We start from the raw sequence: 12320 nt of genomic DNA on the forward strand, positions 1-12320 counted from the left end.
GTACTCTAGCGTGTGAGGACAGTAAAACTCGGTTGTAAATATGTTGTGCTTTAATGCTGCGTGCGGGATGCGTCTATTGCGAGGGATAATTTCCCCAGAAAAACACTTTTTCCAAACATTCATGAGAATTGAAACTCATTGTACGCCTCTTGAATATTTAGTCGTTTTAAATGTTATATTGCATGAGGTTCTTCTTTTGAATGTGCATGTCTCTAATCATTATCAAATTACTATACTTTTCTAAGGAGATGATGCAGATTCATCATGATCAACAACAATTAACGGTGAATCCGGAGAATTCGTGAAGCTTGCGATGTCCCCAGTAGGTATTCGAATATTCTCAACGCTCTGTACATTGGAGCTACAATTATTAGCTCTATCTTGCGCCGCATAAGGCCTGCTGTCTTCGACGCTTCTTGCGCCATCGTTAACTGTTAAATGTTCACTTCTTGCTTCGGATTTCGACGGTAAAATATCTTGGGAACATTGCACCTGACGACTGAGAGGACTTGTAATATTGTGCCCTGAAAATTGGCATTCGTCAGCACCTAGGGCAGTCGTAGCCAGAACCTGTTGACGGTGGTTATAAGCATGGATCAATGGGCTCGTCACTGACCAGTCAAACGTCGGGCAGATTGGTTTTTCACTTATAGTCGGACGCATTGTTGAACTCAGAACGTCTCTGTGGAGGTTAGGCGGACTGAAAGTGAATGGTAAAACTACAGGGCACTGATAGGCACAGGCGGAACTGGGATTGATGCTCGTAACGCACAGCGGCGTCAGCCTCACCCACGGAGAGCTACTCTGAGCAATGGAGGCTTCCCTTCTTAGGCCTGGGAGAAAGACTTCTGGAAACTGGGATGTCGACATGTTTGGGAAAGCGCTTCTGTACGATGTTTGATTCCCGGTAATTCTTGGTAAGTTATCTTGTGAAGTGTTAACAGATTTCGATAGGTTGCAAGTTCCTGATTTCAACAGAGATGAAGCTGCTCGAGATTTGGTTTCGCACTCTGGCGCTCCGAGTCGTTCAGACCAGGTCACGTCAGCGCTGACCTTCAATTCTTTGCGCGTATGCGAAGTGACCGAATCCATGTCGTGCGGCTTAACCTTTGCGTAGGAATTCCACTGCTGCGTAGAGGAAATTGGTAAGGGCTGACATAGATTCTTGTGCGTTCTTGCAGCGAACTGTGCCGGCACACCTACGACTTGTGGACAACCATCAGTGGCATCATGACGATGAAGAGGAAAGTGAGCAGGCATCACTTGGTGAGGAGGATATGGTCTGAGAGGATTAAGAGGTGGGTTCAGGGATGAAATGAGAGGGTAGATTGCAGTGGGGCACACTGGCACAGCAGGACCTCCTCCTCCCGAGGGTGGTAAGAAGGGCGCTAAGACAGAAGTGTCCCAGTACGGCCAACTGAGGGCCATCCGCTGCCGCTTGTCCTTCATACGTCGGTTCTGGAACCACACCTGAGAAACGAAGTTTTATTTTTTGCGTCTTCAGAATGAGGATTGTCTAAAATCAGATGCCTTTTTCTGTCAATAGAATGAATGGAAGCAAAATAATGAATGAAAATAATTATGATAATAATAAAAATAACCATAAAAAAAATTATTAATTGAAAGAGCAGAGTTGTTTTTTCTCGACCGTGAGTCAAACTCTGACTATATGAATGTTTATTGTGTTTAAAGTTTGTGAAATTACAGGCTGTGCCAACATTAATTATAATTAGATGTGCAACAAAACTCTTCTACTTTGTATACATAATAAAACATGCGGGCACATATAACTATTAACCATCATTCACAGGGTAAAAGTGGCCAATTAAAGAACCTGTAAATTCGTTTGGTAAAACCCTGCTACTTCTGTAAAAGATATGAATATAACTCTGATAACTGCCTACATACCTCTCAATTACACATTATTCGTGTCATATTTGCGAGCAAAAATCACAAACCTGCGTCTCTTTTATCCCCATGATTATCACCTCGACTATCGGTACCATTAATGCCATGCAGGGGTCAAATGGTATTTCTAGCCAAGTCTTCTGCATACCAACTCGACTCATCGATCACTAGGATATAATTAAGTTAGCAACGCAGAAAGTTTGATAATTTGTTTATGATCTATATATGGAGGGCTAAGTTTTGAAAATATTTTCTAAGTGATAATCAGGACTGGATAGGTTTTCACAATCATTTTAGCTCCCATAATGTGATTCATACCTGAAATTACATGTCCTTCTTCTAAACTATCTGCAGAGTTCACAACGCATACGGATGTTCAAATCAACTCTGACCAGAAGATATATGTGGGCATTCAAATTCAAACAACTTTCGTGTTAGAATTAGTGAAAATTCAATTCGTTTTCTTAACTGATTCCGGTCAGAGAAAAGTTTTTATAATAAATACTTTTAGCTCTTAGTTTGGAATCGAAATTTCTGTAAATATTTGCGATACGGTCAACGAATGCGAAGAATAATCATCAATATTAACAATGCCTTCATCCGATCCAAAGAATTTTCACCAGTTAGATGCTATATATGATCAACTTCAATGGTTGTTTGTCAATATTTGTGATGAGATGGTCAGTCGTATAACATTTTGCTAATCTGAACCTGCCCTGACAAAATTTTCGGAGTACATACTGTAAGCTTCTACTTAAGGCTTGCTAAAGTGGCGCTAAAGTTCTTAGGACGAACCTTAATGTTGGTTCGTCTTAACGAACCACCATTCTTAATGATAGTTCGTCTTAACGAACCACCATTCTTAATGATGGTTCGTCTTAACGAACCACCATTCTTAATAGTGGTTCGTCTTAACGAACCACCATTCTTAATGGTGGTTTGTTAAGGTCTAATGTTGGTTCGTCTTAACGAACCACCATTCTTAATGATGGTTCGTCTTAACGACGCACCTTAATGGTTGCCTCTGGTAGTCCCAGCACGGCAGCGAGGTGCCCCCGGCGCGGTCGCGACACGTAGTTCTCCCTCAGGAACTCCGTCTCCAGCCGCCCCACCTGCTCACGCGTGAACGCCGTCCGGTACCTGCAACACATCCACTCACAACAATTAATATATCATATTGTCCAATTAGTTACGCTCTTTATCGCCCACAGTGCTAGCAGTTTCAATAACAACCTAGCCCTTTTGCCGGGCTAGGGTGACCCACGCAGGGAAAATTTTTCATTGCTAACTGGACCAAGTCTCGCTCATTACTCATAATAAACGTGTCTGCTGCCCAGTCCAATTTTTATATATAAATAAATATAACGATTGCTGCTACTAAGTAGTTTCATCAACGAGTGTGCTGTATAATTATATTTACTAATATTATTTACTTTATATTTAGTTGCTGAAACATCTTAAATAAATATATGCAACTTCTTTATTAAATAAGAAGTTTTCTAATAATTTAATATGTATATAATATCTGTTAACATATTTGTTAGTTTATTGCGTCTACTCGATCGATCGTTGCCAATAATTGTAATTGATAATGAACTAGACAATTTTTACTTTCATTGCATAGTTAGATGACTTAGATCACCATTTTAAATTAGCAACCGACTAGAGAACCGTGAACAAGGATCACCGTCGCACCTCCGAGAAGCGGACAGGTCCAGCGATGAGTCTGGCGTCGTCGCCGTGACCGAAGACGTGCTGGAGTCCGCCATCTTCTTCGTTAGCTCAACTCGTTAGCTTTATTTTTGGCAGCGTCAACTTCGTCAGATTTAATTTCCGTTAGTGCTAATTTTGCCAGTTTAACTTGTCAACTTCAACTTCGTCAGCTTAACTCATCAGCATAAGTCGACAGCTTGATTTTCCGGCAGCGTCAACTTCGTCAGCTCAATTTTTGAACTTTATTTTTCGGTAGCTACAATTTCGTCAGCTCATCTTCGGAGTAGAGTTACACACCAATGAATTAGAGAGCTTTCGATAGAGCAGCAGTGCAGGATGTTTGACCAAAAATTGCATAATTTAATTATATTATTGAATAATATTCAGGTCGGTTAAGAGCGCTTGATTAAGAAGGAACTAAAAAGATGTTACAAAATGTAAATATTACCGACAAGTTATATTCTGAACGAAGAGTATGATTGCCAGGCTGAAATCTTAACAGAACGGTGGGCGGAAGATATCAGCTCAAGGGCAAAATTTCATCTAAGTTCGATATTTCTAAAATCTAATTATCACTTGCGTGGAAAACAACGTACACTTGTAATATGTGATTGACATTCTTGATCAATAGCAGGTTGGTTGAAATTTTAAATATTCTTGAAATTTTCAGTTCTTGGTAGCCAGTTTTTCTGAATAGATTCCTTGTGTTTTCCGACGTACGCTATTTTTATTCTAGAAAATTAATTATGTCAATACTTCTCCATGTGCTTTATTAAAGGAACTTTCACTTCTGAATGTCACAGCATCCCCAGAAATATTTGGTCTGGTAACCTGTAATTAAGTGAGCACATCGTTGTACGTACGTAACAAATTTAGAAAAAAAAAACACATTTGGGTTACGCTTAGTTCTTATTATGGAGCAAACATTTAATACAGTACAGTAGGTACTATGCAAGCAATATGTCTATCTCAAATTCTGCTACCGCAGTTCTCCAATTCATGTTTCCCCATTTTTCTACGAAGATCTATTGAATGCCGTCTCTCTTTGAACCTTCCGTGGCGTTGCTGCCGCTTTCGTCGTCCCTCGTACGAAACTGCAGCGATTTCGTTCACTGCACCACAAGCCTGATCAGATGCACACACCATCATCACTTCTGAACATCGTTGATTGGTGAACACGTTTGTTATTTTCACTTACTGCCTTGCAGCTTCCCATGCAAGATTAGAGCTCGAGTCTGGAGTACACACACGGCCCACTCAGGAAACTCAGATTTGAACGACAAACTCGTCAACCAATAGGAAGACGAGCTGGGAGCTGGAGACGAGGGAAAGTATATTTAGGATAGCTTGCCCTCAGTTTCCTGGCCAATGAGAGGACAGAGATATTGATCGCAGCCTCAGACGTGCACCAATAGTAGAGCGCCAAGCTCTTCCATGACCATCCTTCTACTCAATTTTCCAGCAACATTGGTTGGATCACTAAGCTGTTCAATTTAGGGGGTAATCTGTACAAATGAACCATGATTACCTTAACGTCCAACAGAGGCAAGGAGTCCAGCAGAGCGCTCGCTATTCAAAGCCTTCGACATTTCTGTCGTTGAGCTTATTTTTCCGTCCGTTATCGTTCTTTGCAAGATTGTTCCTGAGATTCAGTCCTGATTCTTTCATGCGAAAGTAAAAAAAAGAAAATAAAATCATGTTTGCCAGCAGATGATGCTTGGCTTTCTACCTAATTATTTCCCTCTAAAATTTGTGCGATTCTTCCTTCAAAAGTTCTGCAGTTTGTCTGAAAGTTTTCTCATGAAAATTTAATCAAGATATTAAATTCCAACGAAAAAAACGTAGCGTAGATGGATCACTTAAACAAATTCATTTATTTTACAAATTTAAATACAAAGCAAAGATAGTCTTCGGAATCTTGAATAATTGGGTTATCTTTTGTTATCTCGTCATATCCGGACTCGAATTTTCTAATATCGTGAGGCAAAGATTCAATTTACCGTGTTTGGATAGCGTCAGGCCTAATTTAAATTTACAATTTATCAATGATTGCTTCATATTCAACGCCAGCAAATGTCACTACCTTTCAAAAACTTGGGGTCACCCAAAAATTTTTGCGAATTTATGTTTTCCATATAAACTCACACTTAGTCACCACGGCTCGCTGAAAAATGACTAGAAAATAAAGTCAATACTTTGACAAGATTAAAAATAATGACTTTTTAAAAGAAAAGATTTTTTTTTTGCCAAGGCATTTGACAGTGTCCCACATGAGCGGCTGTTGCGTAAATTGAAGTCTTTGGGGATTGAGTGTAACGTACTCAAATGGATCAGAGATTTTCTAGTAGGGAGACGACAACGTGTCAGTATTAATGGGTCCGTTTCAGACTGGGCTTCAGTGCGCAGCGGCGTGCCACAAGGAAGCGTTCTTGGGCCTATTCTATTCGTTGCGTTTATAAACGATCTGCCAGAAGCTGTGTCTAGCGTTTGCTCGATGTATGCTGACGACACAAAAATTTATAATACAGTGAAGAATACGTCGCAAAAAGTACAGTAAATAAGTCCAGCAGCTTCTCAATCAATCGTCAGCTATGGAAAGATCGGGTTCCAAAGGCCGGATCCCTTGTGAATCAAGTCACGAAAAGTTCAAGAATCGGCAACAGGCCATGGGCCTATTTCTTCAGCGCCGACACTTCTATTCTATTCTATTCTATAATAACAATAAAATACCTTAATGACATCCAGCATCCGCTTCCTCACAGTAGATGTTGCACTGGCGTTTTGCGGGTACAATTCAATGAAGATCCCAGTTGACTCTGCGCATGAGGCGTCAGTTTCTCACACTAGAGACTAATGTACTTATGTTCTTGCTATAGTAGTGCAACGCGGCCAACGCCTTTTTTATACTTTGGTGAGAGCCTGTATGTGCTGTCCTCTGAAGGGAGTAGGAAATTATAAAAAGGAAATCTTCTATTTCTTAGCGATTCCTCGCAAGGAATAACCTTCATTTATAAGAATCAGGAATTGGCAATAGAGTTTCTGACACAAGTCAGAAGAGAGTTTAATTGACCCCACAAAAGTGATGACCCAGAAAGTTCAATCTGATCAAGTTAAGGCCAGTTTTGTACCTTCTGCAATGCGCTAGACTGTTTTAAGATGTTTGAATATGATTGCACTAGGATTTTATAGTCATCAATTAGCTTTCTGAGTCAGCGAGCAAACATATTGTACCATAAGAACCCTGCAGTGATAATTGCTAAAAATTGGCCTCTATACAACCATGTGGATATTGCTTCGAAAACCATACATGTGCAGCTAGAATAATCATTTAACACCTTAACAATGTATAGAGTTGTATTTATTTAAAGTTAGGACCAGCATGATGTTATCTGCACTGGAAAGTACAGTTCTTTGCCATAACAAATAATGACATTGCAATGTGACCCCCAATCTTATGAACGGTAGCGAAGGTAGCGGCGCTATACGGTTGTCTGCTAGGGACAACTTTCATGCCATTATGACCCGGGGATTAGACTCCGCTACATTAAGTGATGATTAAAATATGAGACTCGAGAAGATGCTCAGCACAGGGCGTGCTCAATCCCAGGTCAATCAGCAGCGTCGAGCGCTGAGTGTCAGTAACGAGGAGTTAACGTGATACTGGCGGGGCAGTGTCGCCCTGGGGACCACGTCGCTGGGAGGGCTGTTACCGGGGCCTGCCTGGTGAGAGGGTGTTGTGAGGGGTGTTGATGTGAGGGTGTTGATGTGAGGGTGTTGATGTGAGGGTGTTGATGTGAGGGTGTTGATGTGAGGGGTGTTATATATTTAAGAGCTGGTCTAGAATGGCAATGTGTGGCTGGGGCTATGAAGGATTAAGGGAAGGATTGGACAGCAGCATTGCGTCACTTATTAAAAATCTTTGACTTGGATACGATTAAATTTTTACGCGGCTGTTGTATTGCTGCTTGGCGCAACGGCTGCTGCTCTTGTTGCTGCTTAGCGCAACAGATGTTGCTGCAGTTGCTGTTTGGCGCAACAACTGCTGCTGTTGATGCTGTTTGGCGCAACAACTGCTGCAGTTGTTTCTGCTTGGCCCAACAGAAGCTGCTGTTGTTGCTCTTTGGCGCAACAACTGCTGCTGTTTCTTTCTGTTAGCGCAACGGTTGCTGTGGTTGCGCCAGTCTCAGTTCTTGTATCAATTTCTCGTGCAGCAGCTCTGCGTGTCCCCCGGGCCTCATTACGCTCGACCTCCCCTCACTTCCAGCCTCTCCCCTTCCCTTTGCCCCCAATTTTGACTCTCCCTACTCTCCCCTCTTCTTTTTAACACACTTTTCAACCTGCACTTTCCTCCTCTTTTAAACACCAGGTTCCCTCCTGCTTCCCTTCATTTTTAGCACCCCTTCTTCCTACTCCCGTCCTATTTCTAACTGCACCGCTTATCTTCCTGCTCTTCACTCCTATTTTTCACACCACTTTTCTTCCTTCTCTTCTCGCTTGTTTTCAACACCGCAACTCTCAAATTCACCACTTCTTTCCTTTAAGTTGATCTCATCATCGCGCAACATCAGCAAACATGTATTAACTATAGAGCACTCGTGTCGAGAAGTTCAAGACAAAAGGTCTCGACTAAAATGAACATAGCATTGGCAGCGGGAAGAAGAACATGGGTATTCAAGCCGTGTGTAACTTTTATTATATTTAAATTATTTTATATGTGGATTAATCTCGATTCTTGTAAGGCAATGCAACAATCAATAATAACGTGCATTGTTAATAAAAAAATCAAACTAAAGGTAAGAGCAAAAATTGCATCTACTTGACTGCTGATTTTAGTTTCGTGGTCGCGTGCGCAAATCACATCTTGTCTTCCTTGTGCGCATTAATTGTGACTGCAGGTGCTTGCTTTACCTTTGCATTTAAATAATTTCTTATACATACATGTTTCTGTGAAGACTTTCCGCAGAACTAAAGTTGAGTGCAAGTGATAGTATGACTATTTATTGCTGCCTCTAAGTCCATCGTTACTGGGCTCGTATATAGGAGGCGAAACGTGCTGGCAGCATCTCAGTATGAATACAATTTCCATCCGTTGACTTACTTGAAATTACTCTGTTAATCTCCATGTGCGCATATGTTGAATTGTTTATAATTACCTGAGTGTGACTCATTATCTGTTGAAAGCCTTGTTTAATATTTTATCAATAATATTTGTCTTGCAACGGCACGTCCATTCACTCATGACTGCTACAACGGCATGGCAGCCGAAATATATTCAACCGAAATATTTTGTGCATAGCGACGCTACACATCACAACGCGCACAGTGACGCTACATATCGTACAGGTTTAACGTTAATGGTGAATAGTCGGATATTGCAAGATTTCGACCTGTTCGGCATACGATAAATAATCAGTTTCTTGAGTTGCAGAAAACTACCCTCGATTGCCCATCTTTACTTCATATATGTGTGCAACATGCGCGGTTAGAGCAGTACATTAGTGAATTAAAATAGCGTTTGTTATGAGATAATTTGGAACGTTTGAAGCCTGCAGGCGCCCTGCAGCGGCCGTCGGTCTAGTGCGTATCCACAATACCGCGGCTGTTGCCCGGACCTGAAATGTGATTCTCGCTGCTTGAGTCACGAGGTAATGCAAAACAAAGGGTGGAGGGTGGAGTATAAAGTGAAAAAATGTGATTTTTTATTCATTTGTTTAAGTTGAAATTTCATTTAAGATTAACAAACGTAAGTCTCATTTTTTATTTAAAACTAAAAGTTTAATGAGAGTTCCAAGAATAACGCTGCTTGGAGAAGGCCATTATTTCATTTAAATAACGTACGTAAGATCGGAAATTATTGGGAATGACGGGATTCGGAATGTTATAGGATTCAGGATGCCAGCACTCGAGATACCGGATTTCCAAATTGCATAAATATATATTCTGAGCAGGCCCAGGTATAAACTTGCTAATATTTAAGCGTCTTCTCATGTTGGCTTATCTTATATTATCTCAACTTGACAGACAAGCTCATCTAATTTGTTATAGAGATGGAAGCTAGTCAGCAATAGTAAGTCTATTCTCGACAGCTAAGTCATGTAATTCAACTCTCGCTTTCTCGGGTTGTCGGCCAAAATTTTGTAGCTTTTGTTAATTTCATTTAAATTGCATGTCTACAAACTCTGATTCAAAGCGGATATAGAATTTATTTCAACTTCCATGCTATGAATTTTGAATTTAAATTTAATAATCATACATTTTATTTGAATGGGTTTTCGTTTATTGATGTATTAATACACGTATTAATGATGTATTGCCAAATGATGAAGTAATTTGTTTCCATGAACAACAAATATATTAATTGGTGCACCTTCCCCCATTTTGCAACGTGTCTGAAACTATTTCAAACAAATTAAGAATACAATTCACGAAAAATTTTCTTAATCTTGATTGCATGTTACTTTTTTTTATATGTCAATTTAGGCGTTAATTACTTTTGCATAAATTTAGTCTTTCTGTTGATTTTATGAACATAATTGATCAATAAATTTTATTAATATCTTTGTAGAATGATAATGATGAAAATTTATCAAAAAGATCATCGTACAACATGGTCGCAGCAGGATATGGTCGCACATTGTACACTGAGTTAGTCAAACCTATATACACTAGAACCCTCCATATACGAGTGTGAAGCGTTGATGTAGAGGCAATTAAGACGTATCTAAACCTATACTTAATGTAACCTTATAGATCGTTTATAGCTATCAAGCTTAAACCTGTTACTAGGCCTCCTATGAATCTTGTTCATTAAATTGGGTGAAATTCGGAGGTTAATTTGCATAGATCTATTAGTTGCGTTTAGAGAACAATATGCCATTGATGACCTGTGATGAACCATATTGATGACGTAGAAGTTGCATTCATAAATATGAATGGGTGATATTGTTCAAATATAGTGACACACTTTCTCGCTATTAGTATGAGCAGAGAACGGTCGTAGCACTGATACGTCCTATTGGTGGGGCCCAACTGGCTAAGTATGACCCACAAAAGGTGATAAAAATATATCAGTACTCACTACAGTGAGTGACAGAGAGCACTTTTTCTCGTCCCCTAGTATCATGGATACTCGGCAACGTGAAGTCACAGACAGACAGGCGAACGGACGGATGGACGGACGGACATAACGAGCGCAATAATAGCGCCTATTTTTCATAAATCAGAGAATACGCTAAAAAGTGCATCGCTATTAGGAAAAAATCACTCTTGTTACTCTGAGTGGGTTGCCAACACTCCCATTCGCCCTGGTCGTTTCAGACGTGCCAACAGAACAGGAGGTAAAACCATGGGCATGGTTGGTGGAGTACAAGGGTCGGACGTTGCCATGTTTCGGCACTAAGATGACAATAAAAACTTATGTTGCTTCTCTAAATAATAATTCTTGACAGCAATTAAAAAATAAAATAACTTTCACTCCAGAGTAAGATATTCTGCACATACGTTGAACATAATTTAGTACAGGACACTTTTAATAAAATATATTCGGTTCTGATCTATGCTGTAGGAATCATGAATTAGAAGGGCGATAGGATGAAAGAATAGCATAATAAATAAGAATAAATTTACTGACACAAAACAGATATGTTGTAGATGTTCCCTCAGATCACGAGCGCCGTGCATGTAAAGCAACGGGCCCTGGGAGACCATAACGAGTAAACTCGTAATATATCGACTAATTTATTTAATTAATAACTCAATCTTAATTGGAGCAGCACAATTAAGGAAAGAATCGCCAGCACAACTGCACATGGAAAAGGTTCGAAAAAAATGTACTTGGAGCACGTACTAAAATACAGACGTCTTAGTTGAAGGCAATCAACGATCGTCAGCAAAGAATTTGTTTAGCTAGGCGTAAATTATTTTTCAAGATTTGAATAATCATCGAGACCGTATTTGTGATCACCATTTGTGATAATTAACAAAATCCATGTCACTCGCTTGAGGAGGTCTGGGGTCATACTTTCAAAACTGGTTAAGTGAACGAAAGTACTTAGGCTCTATTTTCTCGTCTATGATTGCATGGTGGATTTTGCTTGTAAGGCCGGCAATGATTGGCTGATGAACTTACGATCTCTTAACTTTTTTGATAGTATAGACCCTGGTCTCAATGTTATCATGTCATCATCACGAGCCGAACAAGAAGTTGCTTCTCATAAACACGCCCATACCTGATATCCTTCATCGTATATACGTGGCGCGAATAAGTCCATAATGCAAGTGCCTCAACGGCTAGAAAGTCAAACGAAAAATTTAGACTTTGGCGAGAGTTTGAAGAAAATATTCATGCGAGAAATGTATTGGAGAATGATCAGATAGTCAATTTTCGTGGGTTCCTAATTGGAAATTGAAAAATTCAACGATAAGGAAGTACTAAATTTTCATTCCCTTCACTAGAAAATCGCACATCGTCTACCTGGGCGCAACGTGACTGTCGGTCTTGATGTGGAAGTATAGGCAGGTCTTTAGTTCATGAAAGACCTATTGTTGAAACATTATTCAGTTAGAACAATAAAAACATTAAGTCTTCATCTCTACAAAATTCGAGATCAACAGAAAACTTTCCGTATTAAACACTCAACGTGCCAAGTTTATCACATGCCTGACGGTGGTGTGCGTAGAAATGATTTTGATTATTTCTT

At 39.9% G+C, this 12320-nt stretch overlaps 1 protein-coding gene across 1 annotated transcript; it reads right to left on the reverse strand.

Moving 5' to 3' along the window:
- Positions 1–643: 643 nt before the first annotated feature.
- Positions 644–3677, reverse strand: LOC108672624 (segmentation protein even-skipped-like). The gene is made up of 4 exons (XM_018160325.1): positions 3604–3677; positions 2919–3048; positions 1054–1470; positions 644–682 (listed from the first exon to the last, which is right to left on the reverse strand). The coding sequence occupies exons 1-4, from the start codon at positions 3675–3677 to the stop codon at positions 644–646; spliced, it is 660 nt and encodes a 219-aa protein (XP_018015814.1).
- Positions 3678–12320: the final 8643 nt, after the last annotated feature.

The sequence above is a fragment of the Hyalella azteca genome, unplaced genomic scaffold (genome assembly GCF_000764305.2).
Source record: "Hyalella azteca isolate HAZT.00-mixed unplaced genomic scaffold, Hazt_2.0.2 contig7025, whole genome shotgun sequence".
NCBI lineage: Eukaryota > Metazoa > Arthropoda > Malacostraca > Amphipoda > Hyalellidae > Hyalella > Hyalella azteca.